At 43.1% G+C, this 18,450-nt stretch overlaps 1 protein-coding gene across 5 annotated transcripts in view; it reads left to right on the top strand.

Annotated features, from left to right (window-relative positions):
* Positions 1–18,450, top strand: part of CFAP221 (cilia and flagella associated protein 221) — a 118,247-nt gene that overhangs the window by 93,612 nt on the left and 6,185 nt on the right. For all 5 annotated transcript variants that reach the window (XM_003909214.4, XM_017947937.2, XM_017947936.3 and 2 more), the window contains 3 exons: positions 5,568–5,726; positions 7,092–7,183; positions 14,303–14,395. In XM_003909214.4, the coding sequence (XP_003909263.2) occupies positions 5,568–5,726; positions 7,092–7,183; positions 14,303–14,395 (344 nt within the window). The remainder of the gene's footprint in view (positions 1–5,567; positions 5,727–7,091; positions 7,184–14,302; positions 14,396–18,450) is intronic.

Here is an 18,450-nt window from a genome sequence, read left to right as displayed (position 1 = left end):
AGCTTGCAGTGAGCCGAGATCACGCCACTGCACTCCAGCCTGGGTGACAGAGCAAGACTCCATCTCAAAACAAAAACAAAAACAAAAAAAAAACTAGTAACTCATTTTAAATAGTGGGTTAAAACTTGAATAGATATTTCTCCAAAGAAGACTTATAAATGGCCAACAGCTATATGAAAAAGCTGCTCACCACTAATCATCAGAAAAAAAATCAAAACCATAATGAGACATTACCTAACATCTGTTAAGAAGGCTATTACCAAAAAAATAAAACACAGTAAGTGTTAAGGAAGATGTAGAGAAATTGGAATCCTTACACACTGTTGGTAGAAATCCAAAATGGTACATTCACTGTAGAAAATAGTATGGAGGTTCCTCAAAAAATTAAATATAGAACTGCCATATGATCCAGCAATCAGCTGGGTGTGGTGGCACATGCCTATAGTCCTAGCTACTTGGGAGGCTGAGGCAGGAGGACCCCTTGAGCCCAGGAGTTCAAGCCTGCAGTGAACTGTGATTTCACCACTGCACTCCTGCCTGGGCAACAGAGTGAGACCCTGTCTCAAATAATAATAATAATAACAGTAATAATAATAATGTGAGCCAACAATCCCACTTCTGGATATGTTTCCAGAAGTATTAAAATCAGGGCTAGGCACGGTGGTTCATGCCTGTACTCTCAACACTTGGGAGGATAAGGCAGGAGGATCACTTGAGCCCAGGAGTTTGAGACCAGCCTAGGCAACATAACAAGACCCTATTTCTACAAAAAAATTAGCCAGGCCTGATGGCAGAAGCCTGTAGTCCCAGCTCTTTGGGACGCTGAGGTGAGAGGATCGTTCGAGCCCAGGAGGTCAAGGTTGCAGTGAGCCATGATGGTGCCACTGCACTCCAGCCTGGGTGACAGAACAAGACCCTGTTTCAAAAAATAAAGAGAGAGAAAGAAATCAGGATATCAAAGAGATACTAACACTCCTGTGTTCATTGCAGCACTATTCACAATAGCTAAGATATGAAAACAATCTAAAACTCTATCAACAGATGAATGGAATAAAAAAAGTGGCATATTCAGACAGTGGAATACTATTCAGCCTTTAAAAAAGAAGGAAATTCTGTAATACACAACAGCATTGATAAACCTTGAGGACATTATGCCAAGCTAAATAGGCCAGTCACAGAAAGACAAATATGAGATATTGATAATAGCCAGATTGACAGAATCAAAGAGTGAATGGTGGTTATCAGAGGCTGAGAGAGGGGAAAATGGGGAGTTTACTAGCATAAAGTTGCAGTCAAGAAAGATAAATCCGCTCTCACAATCTGCAGTACAACATCGCACTTAGAGCCAATAATGCACATTTAAAAATTTGTTAAAAGGGTAGTTCTCATGCTAAGTGTTGTTACCACAATACAATAAATAATTTTTTAAAAAATTATCAGAACTCAATAATAAGCAAGCAAACAATCCAATTTTTAAATGGGCAAAAGATTTGAACAGATTCTTCACCAAAGAAGATATACAGATGGCAAATATGCACACAAAAAGATGCACAGAATAATGCATCATTAACAACGCAAATTAAAACGGCAATGAGCTCTCTCTGTTAGAACACCTACAATTTGAAAAACTGCTGGTGGGAATGTAAAATGGTACAAGTACTTTGGAAAACTGTTTGGCAGTTTCTTACAAAGTTAGTAGTTAACATACACCCACCATACGTCCAACCATTCCATTCCTAGCTATTCACCCAAGATAAATGGAAGCATTAAACTTGTGCAAGAATATTCATAGCAGATTTATGTGCTCCCCAAACTGGAAAATAAGTGTCCATTAGCAGGTTAACAGATAAACAAATTGTGGCATAACCATACAGTTGAATACTCTTCAGTAATAGAAATGAATGAGCTCTTTATGTATATAAAAATGTGGATGATTCTCAAAGTAATTATCTTGGGTAAAAGAAATCAGACAAAAAAGATTACTTGCTGTTTTGTTCAATTTAGATAAAAGTCTAGAATATCTAAAGTGATCTACAGAGACAGAAAGATTGGTGGCTGCCTGTAGATGGGTTGGGTGCATAGGTGTGGAGGGGCAGGAAATGAGGATGGGGGAATGATGAAGGGCATGAAATAACTCTTGGGGGTGATGGAAATGTTCATTATGTTTATGACGGCAATGGTTTTGCAGGTGTAACAAGTGTTAAAACATATCAAACTATGTAATTTAAATATGTGTCATTTATTGTACATCAACTATATATCAGTACAGCAGTAAAAGTAAGAATTAGGAGACCCTAAAGAAAGAAAAGAAACACTGTAGTGGTTACAACTGGTGAAGCATTATAGTGAAGTCTTGGGCTGATCTCTGGGCATTCAGCCTGGAGGAGGGAGGGTAAAGGGCTTTGAGAAAGAGGTGTCTAGGTAAGGGTAGGCTCCAAGCACTAACAGTGCAATTGAGAGTCTGGAACACTCAAGGATTGTATAAAGGCACATCAAGAAAAGAAGAAGCAATTATAATCTACAAGGGGGGAAATCAACTGAATATCAGTATGTGCTCCAAATAGGAAACCAAACTAAAATTTGACATGATTTTTAAGAGCTGATGGAAAATCTAAAAATATAATACATTTGGCCATGATATCAGAACTCTTCTTTAATGGGGGCCCGCAGGTCATGATATTGAACCTTTAGCCAAAATATAAATAAGTAAATAAGCCAAACCCGTAATCCAAGCCTTGACTTGGCCTGGCAGAGAAACATATTTACATAGTTAAGAGAAAGTAAATGCTATTTATTAGTTTTCAACTTTTAGAGACAGCCTATGAGCAAAGCATGAGGGTCTGGCTGTAGTTCTGGAAGGCAAATGTTAAGGATCTCAACAATATCAAAGGAAAATTGCGAAAGCAAGAAAATAAGGTGCAGGAAAGCAGAAGAATGATGTTTTTGTTTCACCTGAAGGGGAGTTGAAATACCCAACTAAAGATGATGAACAAGAAATAGGGGTATGTGTGTACCATTTCAAGTCACAATGGTGACCAACAGCAGAATAAGGCAACCTTCAAAACAGGAAAGAAGAAGTTTGGAAGGGGCATTTGTGTACATAAGCAAAGTCCTTGTCTTGCATAGTAATGAGTCAGTAGATACTGCCTGAGGTTGACAATCAAGAAATGGAAGAATAAGCATGATGTTTAGAGTTAGGGTGGTGACCACTAGAGTCACAAAAGCCAGAAACACGGGAAAGAAGCAGCCTTTGGGATGTGGGCCTGGTAACAGGACGGGCCAGCGGAAGACCACTGCTTTTCCTCACAAATCCTTGCAGCCGAGGTGAGTTGCTACCATATGCATGCGTTAGTTTAGGAAAATTAAAATTAAAAGCATCATGGGGTGACCACTCAGACCAGTTACGCTGGTAGCAATGGGGATCTGAAGGATGACAACTACGGGAGACAGTGCCATTGCCATTTCCAAAAAGACTGCGTTCATGACGCTTGGCCCAAGGCAGAGAGAGCCAGCCACATGGCAGCTTCACATGTCCTCAGTCAACCAGGGTAGAAGACACTCCTGAAGGCCACACAGGGCATTTCCCCTCCCCTGGTGTTGTAAACCTTTTCCCTCACACTATCCCCATAGGGTGGGCCCAGCCCCACTCCCCATCACACTGCCTCCCTAAATCCCACCTCAACCACAAGTGCTTACCAAGGTGTATGCTTTTTTCCACATTACTGTGGGCATCTCAGACCCCCTCAGTGGCCATCGTTGCCTCCCTGCCCTCCCCACTCCTTTATATGCAGGAGTTCAGTCCAGAGCCCTCTCCCTACCTTTGCCCCAGGCCCTCATCCTGGCCCTCAAGTGGCTCGGCAGCCTTTGCACTAACGCTTACCGCCTTTCCAGCCTTCTTGACTCACCACTGCTGGGCCCTCCCCCACCTTGCCTCTGGATGCTGGAATGCGTTCAGGTCTAGCTGCATGTCATTTAAGTTTGGGGGGACATTTGTTTCTTGGCAGTGAGATTGAGTTTCCATAGGCTAAGTGGTTTTGTGGGGTTTTTTAACTTGTTTAAAAAAGTCAGACAAACAACAGAATCTCAGTGTAGTGGTTCTTAAACATCAAACATCTGAAATTAAACAGCTGGTGGGGGTGCTATGTTGCTGTTTGGAACAAGAATAGGGTTCTTGTTGCACGAGCCTCTGAGAGAACAGTAAAAGGCTCTGTATTTTAGTATTTTGATATAATTGCTCTGTGCCTCCATTAGTTCTGCTGGAAAATTAATAAAAAACAGGATCTCCCTTAAAACCAGATACTACTTCCAAATGGAGCCTTCCTGAATTAAACACATTACCAAAACAATGTTAAATGTTGACATTTCCTGATACATCAAATGTCATCCTCTTTTTTGTCATCTCTTTAAAGTAGCTTTTAAAAGCCTATTTTTGTTTTCAAAACCAGAGCTTATTTGCTTTTTTAAACCAGTTTGCTCATTTAATAACTCCCTAATTCATCAGCATTAGAAACAAATATTCAAAGCTGTTTTAAGCTGTGATTTCATGTGAGTTTAGTAAACCCATATGGTATGTAATGAAGCTCTTAAGCCTTAAAAGTGACATTTATGAATGACTATGTTTTTTTAAACGCTGCTGGCTTGAAGACACCTCTGCTCTCCTGCTTCTTTTCCAGAGAAGCTGATGTGGAGTCACAGAGTGCTAGTGCTAGTGGGAGCCACAGACAGCATTAGCTGATGCCTGTCCTATCCCTGGCTTAATGCTCATCATCACTGGCCATCAGAGAAATGCAAATCAAAACCACAATGAGATACCATCTCACACCAGTTAGAATGGCGATCATTAAAAAGTCAGGAAACAACAGGTGCTGGAGAGGATGTGGAGAAATAGGAATACTTTTACACTGTTGGTGGGATTGTAAACTAGTATGGCGATTCCTCAAGGATCTAGAACTAGATGTACCATATGACCCAGCCATCCCATTACTGGGTATATACCCAAAGGATTATAAATCATGCTGCTATAAAGACACATGCACACATATGTCCATTGCGGCACTATTCACAATAGCAAAGACTTGGAACCAACCCAAATGTCCATCAGTGACAGACTGGATTAAGAAAATGTGGCACATATACACCATGGAATAGTATGCAGCCATAAAAAAGGATGAGTTTGTGTCCTTTGTAGGGACATGGATGCAGCTGGAAACTCATTCTCAGCAAACTATCGCAAGAACAGAAAACCAAACACCGCATGTTCTCACTCATAGGTGGAAACTGAACAAGGAGATCACTTGGACTCAGGAAGGGGAACATCACACACCAGGGCCTATTGTGGGGAGGGGGGAGGGGGGAGGGATTGCATTGGGAGTTATACCTGATGTAAAGGACGAGTTGATGGGTGCAGCACACCAACATGGCACAAGTATACATATGTAACAAACCTGCACGTTATGCACATGTATCCTAGAACTTAAAGTATAATGATAATTTAAAAAATAAAATAAAATGAAAAAAAAAAAGAAACTGATAAACAAAAAAGAATATTTTTTCCCTGTCTTTGGCAGAATCCCAACCCAGGATTATTTGCTGTAATGCATCCTCTGACCTACGCAGAAACGTCGATAGATTACCATCTATGCTCTCACCCGAAGTACAAAATCACCAAAGAGTCCCACCACGGGTCCAGCATTCCTGTCACCCAAAAGCAGTTTCTCCATCACACGGTAATGTCGTCACCAGGCTCACTGGCAGAGTGGCCCTGGGCTGCAGGGAGGGGCAGGGGACGAGGACAGGGTCACAGCTGGAATTGAGACAAAGAAGGTTTGCCGCCACAGCTGCAAAGCAAGAATGGTAACACCGCCCCCATACCGCCAACCCTAAAGGGGTACAGGTGGAGACCCTGCACCGCCTTGTCCTGACCACACCTGCCTCTCGAGCTGCCTGCTGCCCTTTGTCAACATTCCTTTGGAAGGCTGTACCTAACGTTCATGTGTTCGTATTTCAATCATGTAAAAACAGCCATATAGTATGCGCAAACCCTTGGTCTGACCTCCTCTCTCTTTGACCCCAAGTATAGAAACCAGAATGGACAAGGTGGTGGTGTGACACATGCAAAAAAGTGGCCCCAAGGAATTACTTCCCCCACAGGGAACCACCCTGACCTGAATATCCCCCGACACCCCTTAAGGGTTATCTTCAGGCCCTTCAAACTCAATCAACCCTTAACTCAGATTATGATCTCTCTCCCCACTTCTACCAGCCACACCCTCAACTGCCTCCTCTTCCTGTGTCACCTACTTGCCTTTCTGTTTTATGGACTTTGTGCAGTTACCTATGAGATTCTTTCCCTCCTCCCACATTCCCCTCATCTCACCACCCCGGGGGGCCACCAGTGTGCCACTGACACAGCAAACAGATTTGCAGACCTCCCTCTAGTCTAGCCTGTGGCCCACTGCTGCTGCAGTCCGCCTTCCCTTCGGAGAAATCTTCCTTAGGCACAAGTTGATCCTGTCATTTCCTGCTCAAAAGCCTTCCGTGGGCCCCACTGCCTGCAGGAGGAGCTCCAAGCTCATTAGCTTGGCCCACAGTGCCCCTGTGACCTGCCTGGCTCTCCAGCCAGATTCCCTTCTGTCTCTATCATGCACCCTGCACTCAGCCCAGCCGGGGTCTCCTTGCAGCGCTCTCCTCCCACGTGGCGCGCATGTGCAGCTCTCCCGCCTGGCGTGCCGCTGGATGAACTGCCTTCCTCTCCGAGTGTTGCATTAGCATCACATTCACAACAAACAAAACAGATTCTAAGGCCGCAGCTGCCCTCCATCCCGAGGACATGTTGCTTGTACAAGTGCCTAAGGAAGCAAGGGAAGCAAACCTCTCCTTTGTCTCTAATTCTGTGTTGCATTGTTTAATGTGCTTTGCTGAAGCAATTGCCTTTTTGCTTCAGAAAAATCCAAACTGAATGAAATTACAGATTTTGCTGCTTAGCCTTTTAAGACTGAAAAAGAGTTGAATAAAACAAAAGTCCTTCCGAAACTTTACCTCACCAAACAGTTGCTTCCCATGTAGCTCCCGTGCGCTGACTTTCCTTACAGGACATTATTCCTGGAATAATGCACTGGAGAAGCTTCCAGTCCCTGGTTCTCTCCTGCCTGCCGGACCCCTCCAAGGTGGAGACCACAAAGAGGTAAGCACTTCTCATCTGTTTGTTCACAAGTATGTGTGCCCCACGGATTACAGAGGCAATGATCCCCAAGAGTTAAATGCCAATAATATGCCAAACCATCTTTTTAAAGCGTGAGAGAAGTTTGCTAGTCAGAGAAATTTGATGATGTGTAATTGATTTTCATATTTTGAATTTATCTTAATCAAGATACACTTTTTTGAAAAGTAATGCCCTAGGTGACAAATTGGCAATGCTTGAGTACAAGTAGACAACCATTCCATATAATTTAACTGACATTACAAGTAGACAACCATTCCATATAATTTAACTGACATATTCATGGTCAATCCTTTTAAAATTCATAAATTGCTGCCTGGGCAACAGAGAGAGATTCCATCTCAAAACAAAAAAAGGGGGAAAAATCATAAATTGCCAAGATTAGCCTTCCTCACTCCCTGTATCCAGTTTCAAAGAATCCACAGCCCTCTTGTGCCACAGGCTGGCATTCACTGTGAGACCATGGCAATCCCCACACAGAAAACAGCCCTACTCCAAATACACAATGCGTAGATCAGAATATTGTTGAATGATGAAAGAAGAAACTTAGAGTGACTACATTTTTGCTAATTTGCTTTTTTAATAGCTCTTCAAAACCGTAAGATATCAAACAAGTAGCCTCGTGCCTTTTCTTTAGACTCTCTCTGCCTGGCCAATTGCTCACTCCTGAGCCTTTGGATTTGCTTCTTTAGTCCACTGTCCTTATAAATACGGCTAAATGAGTAATTGATGAACAGACATGACTAGTGTCCCAAAATGATTATCATCAGCTGTCAAAGTCCGAATCTTCTGATGCAGAATGAGGCCCACCCCAAGGTGGCAGAGCCCCGGCATGGCCCCGAGAGTGGCCAAGAAACCTGAGCTCTGCCACCAGCCAAGATCAGTAGGTGATCTTTACACACACCCCAGCTCCCACTCAGGTCACCTGGATCCTCTGACTCAGAAGCTCACCAGGGAGCTACATGAGCCCCAGGAGCCATGTGACCTCAGCCACACCCCTTGGCCAACTCTCTGGGCCCAGTCCTCTTGTCAGTAAGACAAGGGGATTGGACTTGTTGCAAAGGCCCTTCTCAGCATTGACATTTTAATTTCAGTAAGAGTGCCAGAGCTCACCCAATGTGCAGCCGTCCATGTACACTACACATCCACCCACGCCTCCCCAGGTATTTGAGGAGATAGTCGGAATCTAGGTTGTGACCCCAGAACACTGAATTTGACTTCCTTCTTCATCGTCTTCATTGAAGGGCTTCATTGGTAAGCTCTTCCTGAACTAAGCCAAATGCAGCCATACGTCATGTACGTCAGGGCTTTCCCATGTGCTGTCCCCTAAGGGTTACTTCCTTAGGGCTTCTCTACTCCTCTCCTTTGCCTGAAGATTAGCAGGCGGTAAACAAAAAGCACCCAGCATAGGATTTGGGACATGGCAGGAACTCAAAACTATGTTTCTTTCCAATTATTATACTTCATCCATTCCTCATCCACCCTATTGCCATCTCAAAATCAGCATCCTTGTTCTACGTTTTTAGCATATTTCTAGAATGTCAAATCTCCAGAGCTGGTGGGAACAATGGCATCGACGAGAGAAGGAAAGCTTTGGCATGGGAGAGACCTGCCTCCATTGTACGCTGGATGTATCACCAGCTCTGTCCTTGGACGAGCTATGTATTAATGAAGCCCTTCGAGCAATAATCTCCTCCTCTCTGAGACAGAGGCAGTGACAGCATCCTCACATTTGTGTGTGTGAGGATAAAAGTGCAATGATCTTGTGAAGCATCTAGCATCATGCCTGGTACATTCTTAGTAACTCTTCTCTCGCTTCTCCCCTCCTTCCCCGCCCACTAAGTGTCGCAGTCACTCCATCGCCACCAGATGGCGATGGTCCGTCACCACATTGACAGACTGCCTCATTTTGCTGCGGGTGAGGATGCTTCAGATCTGACCTCTGCAGTCAGTAAACAGGGTTTGGGGTGCTGTCAGGAGACTGAATAACAAAAATGAAGAATGGTGAGAAGTAGCGACCCGCTGACCGTGTCCACCCGTTGTCAGCATGTGCGGTTCTTAAGAATCAAGGAAAAGCATCCTATTTTCTTTCCAAAGCAGTGTCCTTGGAAAAAAATCTCCCAAGGCTGTTCTTTCAACAAGCAGTGAGAATGCAGTTACCTTGGGCTTGAATAACCATGAATTAAACATGAACTCTCCATGAATTAAAGAAAACTCTCGAACCATGAGTTGTTACTTTCAGCTTATGTGCCTGAGTGCTCTGTTGGGCCAGTTTGTTTCAAAATAAACTGCAGTTGCATAACAGCTCATAAAATCAAGAGAGGATTCTGTATCTCCTTAGCGTGGATTTCCACAGGATGTAAGACTCTAGGTCATGTTTTATTTCTGAAAACAGATACAAAATAAGAAGTGTAATTCCTTTTTTAAGTTCTGTCTTAGTTTGTTTGGGCAGCTATAATAAAATGCCATAGATGTAATTTATGAACAACTGAAATTTATTTCTGGAGACTGGGAAGTCCAAGATCAAGGCACCAGTAGACTTGGTGTCTGGTGAGGGCCAGCTTCCTGGTTCAGACATGGTTGTCTTCTCACTGTGTCCAAACATGGCAGAAAGGGGAAGGGAGCTCTCAGTGCCTTTTTTTTTTAAAAAAAAAAAGACGAGATATCACTATCTTCCACGCTGGAGCGCAGTGGCATGATCATAGCTCACCGCAGCTTCAAACTCCTGGGCTCAAGTGATTCTCCTCCCTCATCCTCCCAAGTAGCTGGGATTATAGGTGTGCATCACCATGCTCAGTCAATTTTATTTATTTATTGTAGAGATAGAGTTTTGCTACATTGCCCAGGCTGGTGTTGAACTCCTGGCCTCAAGCAATCCTCCCACCTCAGCCTCCCAAAGTGCTGGGATTACAGAAGTGGAGCCACTACACCCAGCATCTCAGGCCTCTTTTATAGGCACTAATCCTATTCATGAGGGCTCCATTCTTATGATCTAACCCACCTCCCAAAGGCTCCATCTCCAAATACCATCACATTGGGGGTTAAGTTCTTATTATTTTTAAGGTAAATAGGGATAGGGTCTTGCTATGTTGCCCGGGCTGTTACTCCTGGCCTCAAGTGATCCTCCCACCCCGGCCTCCCAAAGTGTTGGGATTACAGGTGTGAGCCACTGCACCTGGCCTGGGAGTTACCTTCAACATGAATTTGGGGACAACACAAAATTCAGTCCATTGTAACTTCCTACTAATCCATTAATGATATTCCAACTTTGCAACCATTTTACTTGAATAAATTAACTCCTATTACTTATGAGGTTTGCCTTGTATCTTTTGCCCCGACAACTGTTTGTTGTTAAACCATGCAATATAGTTATTTAGTGTTTATTTATTCGAAGTCATTGTTGTATTTGTAATAATTGAAGCAGCTCATTTATTTCTTTACTCTTCAGTAAATTCAGAGATAACTTGTTAAGTCTCTTTGGACTTCCATAAAATCTGAGAGTCGGTGACAACTGAAGAAATTATCTAATCCAATAGTTCCCAGACTTTCTGATTTCATAGATGAGCGAAATGTCCAGAAGAACTTTGGGAACTGTCTTGGCGTTGTCAGGGTTTTACTTTGTCAAGTAAGGACATTAATTTTTTTTTTTTTTAAATGGAGTCTCACTCTGTCACCCAGCCTGGAGTGCAGTGGCATGATCTCAGCTCACTGCAACCTTTGCCTCCTGGGTTCAAGCGATTCTCTGCTTCAGCCTCCTGAGTAGCTAGGACTACAGGCGTGGGCCACCACACCCGGCTAAGTTTTTGTGTTTTTAGTACAGACAGGGTTTCACCATGTTGGCCAGGTTTGTCTTGAACACCTGACCTCAAGCAATCCACCTACCTCGGCCTCCCAAAGTGCTGGGGTTACAGGCATGAGCCACCGTGCCCAGCCAGGACATTAAAATTAAACAAAGCAACAGCCAGACACATTGGCTTATGCCTATAATCCCGGCACTTTGGGAGGCCAAGGCAGGAGGATCACTTGAGGCCAGGAGTTCAAGACCAGCCTGGGCAACATGGTGAAACCTCGTCTCTGCTAAAAATACAAAAATGAGCTAGATGTGGTGGCGGGCACCTGTAATCCCAGCTACTCAGGAGGCTAAGGCAGGAGAATCGCTTCAACCCAGGAGGCAGAGGTTGCAGTTAACCAATATTATGCCACTGCACTCCAGCCTAGGCAACAGAGCGAGACTCTATCTTAAAAGAAAATAAACAAAAATTTAAAAAATAAATAAAACAAAGCAAAACAAATTTTAAAAAGGCCCAACCACCATCTACTGTCATCACTATTTCAATTTTAAATGAATATATTTAACACACACACAAAAGTGAGAGGAACACGGTCTCAGAATTTACAAATTGGATAAGTTTTGCTTCATGAAAAACCCTTGGTTGTTGCCATTCCATTGTCCTAGACCAACCTGGTTCCTGACGAGTGGCCCAGACCCTGAACTTCTCAGTCCCTCTTCTTAGTGGGAATTCTCTCTGACTATACATGTTCTAAAGTAAAGTTTTGGTAGAATTTTCTAATAGAACCTGGATTCTTTATCATGAAGTCAGTTACTAACAGGGCTAACCTCTGTGTCTCCGGGCCCAGAGTCCTTTTGGTGGGAAATGGAATTAAAGACCAAAATCTGGGTGCTATGTATACACATCGCTTCTGGGGTGGGGTGGGGTTTGCTTCTTGGCCTGTTCAGCAGACAAAGTCAGAGATACACACAAACACACACACACAATGTACACACAAAGATACATGCAGCATACATATATATGTAATGTGTGTGCATATAAACACACATATATTCATACATATCCATATTTTAGAAATCATGAATTCACACCAATGCCTACAGTTCCAGTCCATATCCATAGAGTTATTGCTTGCTTTCCACCATTCCATATTTGTATCTCCCTTCTTCCACTGTGAGAACCCTGGCTTCTAATACATTTACTAATTTTATAATAGATCAAAAATCATTTCAGAATTGCTTGATCCATAACCACCTTAATAAACATGCAAAATAAGTTCAGATTTGTTTCCAGGTCCCCCCGACCCCCCCCCCCCCCATATTTTTTTTTTTTTTCTCTCTTTTCTTCTCTCTCTCTCTCTCTCTCTCTCTCTCTCTCTCTCTCTCTCTCTCTCTCTCTCTCTCTCTCTCTCTCTCTCTCTCTCTCTCTCTGTCTCTCTCTCTCTCTCTCTCTGTCTCTCTCTCTCTCTCTCTGTCTCTCTGTCTTTCCTTCCAATGTGGTTATGGAATTTCTGTGAAATACTGTGATTTGTTTCAGTTTGCTTTCAGTCTTTGTCTTTTATTTCACTTTCTTACTGATTTAATTTTATTTTTTCAATATGTTGAACATTAACATGTTTTCCAAACTCAAAACTACACTAAAGGCATATTCAGGGAAGTGTCACTCCCTCGAATCTCCCTCCAGCCCCTGGCAGGTAGCCAGCGTGTTCTTCTAACGTATCCTTCCTGTGTTTCTCTTTATACTGGTAAGCAGAATATATATATTTTTCTTATTTTCCCTTCTGTCTTACACAAAAAGTGGCATTCTAGATATGCTTTTCTGCATTTGTTTTTTTTCACTTAATATCTCCAGAAAGTCACTCTATATCAGCTCACAGATGCTTTCCTCATTCTTTTCCCATTAGTCAAAACCATGGTGCTATAATTTTTTTTTCAGTCAGTCTTCATACTTGGCAAGCGGGTGCATTTTTGCACAATAACAAAACAAAGATAAGAATATTATTTCAAAGACATATGTGCTCACACAAAGGAGCCGTCAGTTAATCCCTGCTTTCCATTCCTGCCTCCTGCCCTACCTTCAGCTTCAGCCTTTCCAGCATCTGTGAGGAGGTCTGTTTCCTTCCGAGCGGGCTCCAGGCTCTGTCATTCTTCGCTGTTTTTCATGAGACAGCATTCTCCAGGCTTCTAGAAATTTATTCCAGAAAATGATTGAAAACTTGTATCCATTGATGCCTTTTCTCCTGTTCTCTTGGCTGTTGTGTGTTCGGTGTTTATTCCTTCTATATCATCTGAAATGTGTGTATGGAAGGAGTCGAGACCCCCAAAAAGTGCTCATTCCATCCACTTGAAACAAAGGGCTGCTGCCAAGTTTAAAAGAACAATGTATTTTTCACTCTATCTCAATTCCTTTAACATTCTCAATACCCAGGAATTTTTATATAAAGCTCTAAAGTTATAATACTAAATATTACACAAGGAGGAGGGGAGGAAGATATGAAATGGAATAGAATGTCTAAGAAGGAGTATAAAGGTGGAGGGAAAATACTAGGACCAAAAGTAAACTACCTGTATTAGCCTGTTCTCTCATTGCTATAAAGAAATACCTGAAACTGAGTAATTTATAAAGAAAAGAGGTTGAATTGGCTCATGGTTCCATAAGCTGTACAGGAAGCAGGACGGCTTCTGCTCGGCTTCTGGGGAGGCCTCAGGAAACTTACAATCATGGCGGAAGGCAAAGGGGAAGCCAGCACCTCACGTGGCCAGAGCAGGAGGAAGCGTGAGGGGAGGTGACACACACTTTTAAACAACCAGATCTCACTGTAACGCACTCACTCACCATCATGAGAACAGCACCAAGGGGATGGTGCTAACCCATTCCTGAGAACTCCACCCCCATGATCCAATCACCTCCCACCAGGCTCCACCTCCAACACTGGGGATTACTATTCAACATGAGATTTGGTGGGGACACAGGTCCAAACCGTATCAGTATCTAACTACACTCACCCCAGGAGATAATACAATTTCAGACACTACAAACTGAAAAATTATATTATTCTCTTTTTGAACTCCAGGAAGTGTCTTACTTGGCAATATTCTCCCTGGTTTGCCTGGGGCCTGCATCCCCTGCCTTTGCCTCTGGGAACCATAAATGGCTTTTCAAGAGTGAGGGAGGACAGAGTAGTAGAGGCCTCGCCAGTGGTAAAATAAAAATGCTTTAGAAAATTATGTAAAGACCCCAAGACTTCTAGTATGAGTCTTTATCCTTGACTGCTTGTGTGGTTTCTCCACAGCTGCGATTCCTTCAATTCATTTATGCTTCCGATAGACGTCCCTGCCATCCTTGATGCCTTACCAGAAGAAGACAGACTAGAAACAGTTGAACGGTATTTTTTTTTTTAACCTTCAGCCCCTAATGTGGTCTGTTTTCCAAAAATATGTGAGGTGCTGTGAGGAACTTCAGAAGACCCCACAGTGCCTGAGCTTGCAACTCAAATGAGAAGATAAGGCTAACACCCATCCACACCACCACCTAGATAAGATGTTAAATTCATGGTGGAGAATTGACAGTCTTTAAGCTCTACAACTTCCTGATCTTTAGCAGTTCCAGGAGTTCAAGGGAGAGGAGATCTGAGGTGGTGCCAAATGGCCTTGGAAGGCTTCAGTGGTCACATGGACTTGGGTTAGTATGTGAAAGATAGGTAGGACTTGGATGGGCATAAAGAAATACAAGTCCAGAAGCAAGGCACTTACATTTGATTTTACTGATCAGCACCCAACAGCCAGTAGAAATGGTCTTGAATCTCCTATCCATATGCTCATTTACACCTGATGTCTACAGACACAGCAGCAGAGCTGAGAATGGGAAACCTGAGCCAAGCAGAGCCCATGCCCTTGTCCCAGGGCAGCTTTTCCATCGTGAGCGCCACAGCATGCAACATTTGCACATCCAGCTCACACGTGTGTCCAGCTGGCTCACCTGGCATTGCCCCATTTGCAAATGCCTCTAGATCTGAGTCATTACTTCCTCTTTTTTAAAAATATACTTAGCTACTTATTATATCACCACATAATTTTAGGGAGAAAATTAGAAGTTCCATATGTTTTAAAGCAGATACTTCCTACCAGGCAAAAGTAAAATTCATTTAAGATTTCTAGTTTAGTTAACCAACATAGCATAAATTTGTATACAAACTCATCTCTCATTAAAATTAGATTCCATTAGAAGATTATAGAGCACCCAAAATGTTGTATAGAATAGTGTGATGAAGGGGTAGGCTGTGGGTTCAACACCACCCCCCTCACCACCGCCACTCACTCACAGTACACCTTGGGCAACTGACTTCACCTCTCAGTGCCCCAGTGTCCTCATCTTCAAATGGAATGATCCCAGGACCCATCTCATGGGTTGCTATGAAAAGCAGATGAATTAATACATGTCCAATGTTTAGTTCAGTGCCTCACACATAGTAAGGTTTTGATAATTAGCTATACTACCATTAATGACCCTGGTATTCCAAACCCCTAGCCCAGCATCTGACACTTGGTAGGCAAGCAACAGCTCACTTTAGAATGAAGTTGTATCACCCAATAGTAACATTATGAGAAAATAAAAATAAGAGAAGATACATGGTTAGATTTCCAAAACATCAGATGAAGACGTATTTATGTCCCAAGAGGTTTTCCTCCTTCCAGTGTTATATCTCAAGTGTAGAAGATGAATAAATATTTCTGATATTTTTAAATTTTGATTTTTCATGTCTTTGGGGGTATGAAGGAGCACTTGGATCTGCTGCTGTATCTGTGACAGCAGAGTCGGGGTATAGCACAGAGAGGGCCACCAGCCCTGCATGATGAGAGCTCTGGCACATTGGGAAGACTCTTGGTCCCAGAGTTCCTCCCTACCCACTATTTCCTGAACTCCTATTACTGAAGACCCATTCCTTTAGCTTTGTGCTTTGTTTCTATTAAACTACCTCTGGGGAGGGAATATTTTGAGTCTCACTTATAACTCAGTGTAAAATCCCCAGAGCCTTTTTAGAGTTCAGGCTTGAGGGTCAGTGGCAGGAGAGGTGATGGGAATGAGAAGACTCCTGGTCCAGTGGGGAGGTCCCAGAAAACACCAGGAGAGGACAAGTGAAAAGCTGGAAACACAAACAGCCAACTTAGGCTCTTTACCAAAAGCCAGATGCTCCCACGTGCTTCTGTTTGACGGGTGTAAGTACTGGCATGAAACGTCTCGGCTCTGATCACTGTTGAGGCCAAGCACCCAGCCCTGTGCCTGCCTGATCATCCCACTTTTGGCTCTGACTCCTGCGCCGATAGCAGTTACGTGGGATTGCATTGCCTCGAAGCGAGCGAAGGAAGTGTTCTGAAGTATATTTCTGTGGTGAGATGGATGTCTTCATTTTTATTTGAGATGGGGCTCATGAATGAATTGTGCTTATACATAGTCTTTGCTTTCTTACTTCACAAATGAAGCTATCAGTATTTAACTCCTGTCACTTACCAAAACATTATAGAAACTACAGACAGCTCCTGCCTTACATTGGTTTGACTTATGATTTTTCAACTTTACAGTGGTGTGAAAGTGACTCATTCAGTACACGCCTCAACTTATGATGGGATTCTGTTCAGATAAACCCATTGTGCGTTGAAAATATCATGAATCAAAAATGCACTTTCGACTCACGATATTTTCAACTCATGATGGGTCTAATGGGACCTAACCTCATTATAAGTCAAGGAGCATCCATATTTATCAATATATTTTTCTGACTATTTCTTTGACATCTGCAAAGGTTCTTAGGTCTAGTTTAGTAAGACAGAACACAAGTACAGTAAGCCAGGCAAAGCAGATGTATGACTCACAGATAGGCAGCAAGAATAAACAGAAGCCTAGGATCCAGGGTGAGCCAGCTCACCAAGGCTTAGTAAAGCTGCCCAGGGCAGATGCAGTCTCGTCTGCATGTCTCCCACATTGCATCACAGCTGAGGGACCCCAAAAGCACTTTACTTTGGGTTTTATTCCCTGAGTGTCACAGGGATCGCTGAGCTTAAGCATTGCAGAACATTCTGTTCTGAGAGGAAGAGGGACACAGCCCTGCTGTTTATCTTAGGATGTTGCATTCTCAGTACATCCTGCCCAAGAATTGCAAGCAAGAGGGGGAAGAACTGGGTGGACTAAGGCCATCTGAGGACCTGGCCTCCTGTAGCAACCCTACTGATCTGCACTCCTTAGCTCCGTTGTTCAAAAATGTTTTCATTCTTAACACATAAACACTTTTGCATTCTAGGCTGGGCACAGTGGCTCACGCCTGTAATCCCAGCACTTTGGGAGGCCAAGGCGGGCAGATCACGAGGTCAGGAGATCAAGACCATCCTGGCTAACATGGTGAAACTCCGTCTCTACTAAAAATACCAAAAAAATTAGCCGGGCGTGATGGCGGGCGCCTGTAGTCCCAGCTACTCAAGAGGCCGAGGCAGGAGAATGGCGTGAACCCGGGAGGCGGAGAGTGCAGTGAGCCAAGATGGTGCCACTGCACTCCAGCCTGGGTGACAGAGCAAGACTCTGTCTCAAAAAAAAAAAAACTTTTGCACTCTAAATTACACCATCAGCTGTGATGAAGCAAAGAAATCCTGATAACTCAAGCACTGATAGCAAATTATCACTGTCATGGTCAGACTAGGATCACTGCCAGCCTGCTTGTGATTTGCAGGAAGTGGTTTATTACACACCAGACTACAGCGTCTTTCACACCATATATACTCAAAAATAAGTATTTGTTGATTACGATTTCTGTTTTTTCTTTTATAAATACATACTATAGTGATAGTTTAAGTACATTTTTACAAGTAAGTAATCAATTAGTGGAATCCTAAATATGTGAGGCGAATAAGACCTGCCCACATGCAGTGATACTTGACAATACCTGAGCTTCTAGAGCTTGGACTCCAGCTCTGAAAAGGAATGTTGAAGTGCCATCTACTCAAATCACTGCATGACGGCATTTCTTGAGAGGGCTGCGGCCATGGTGGGGTGATTCACATTTGCTTCAGCTTCTTTCTGCCAGGCCCACTGGGGAGATATTCAGTAGATCCAAACATACCCAGCTCCTCCTCCATTCAGCACTGATGTGCACACTATTTTGACTCAGTTTCCTCATCTTTGAAATGGGAATAGTTGTACCTACTTCATAGAGGGCTGTCAGAATTAAAGGAGATGCTGATGCTGATGAGAATAGTAATTGTAATAACTGACACTCACTGAGCATTAAATGTGAGACAGGGAGTGCTTTGTAAACAGTCTCATTTAATCTGTATGATGAGCTCTTATTGTTATGCCCACCTTTGAGACAAAGAAACTGCTAATGGGAAGATAATGTTTGCAAAGCACCAGCATAGTGATTTGCATATAACAGCTGCTCAGTAAATATTAGCT

The sequence above is a fragment of the Papio anubis genome, chromosome 10, assembly GCF_008728515.1.
Source record: "Papio anubis isolate 15944 chromosome 10, Panubis1.0, whole genome shotgun sequence".
Lineage (NCBI taxonomy): Eukaryota > Metazoa > Chordata > Mammalia > Primates > Cercopithecidae > Papio > Papio anubis.
Note: the sequence above shows the minus strand (reverse complement) of the source record. Positions and strands in the feature narration are given on the sequence as shown.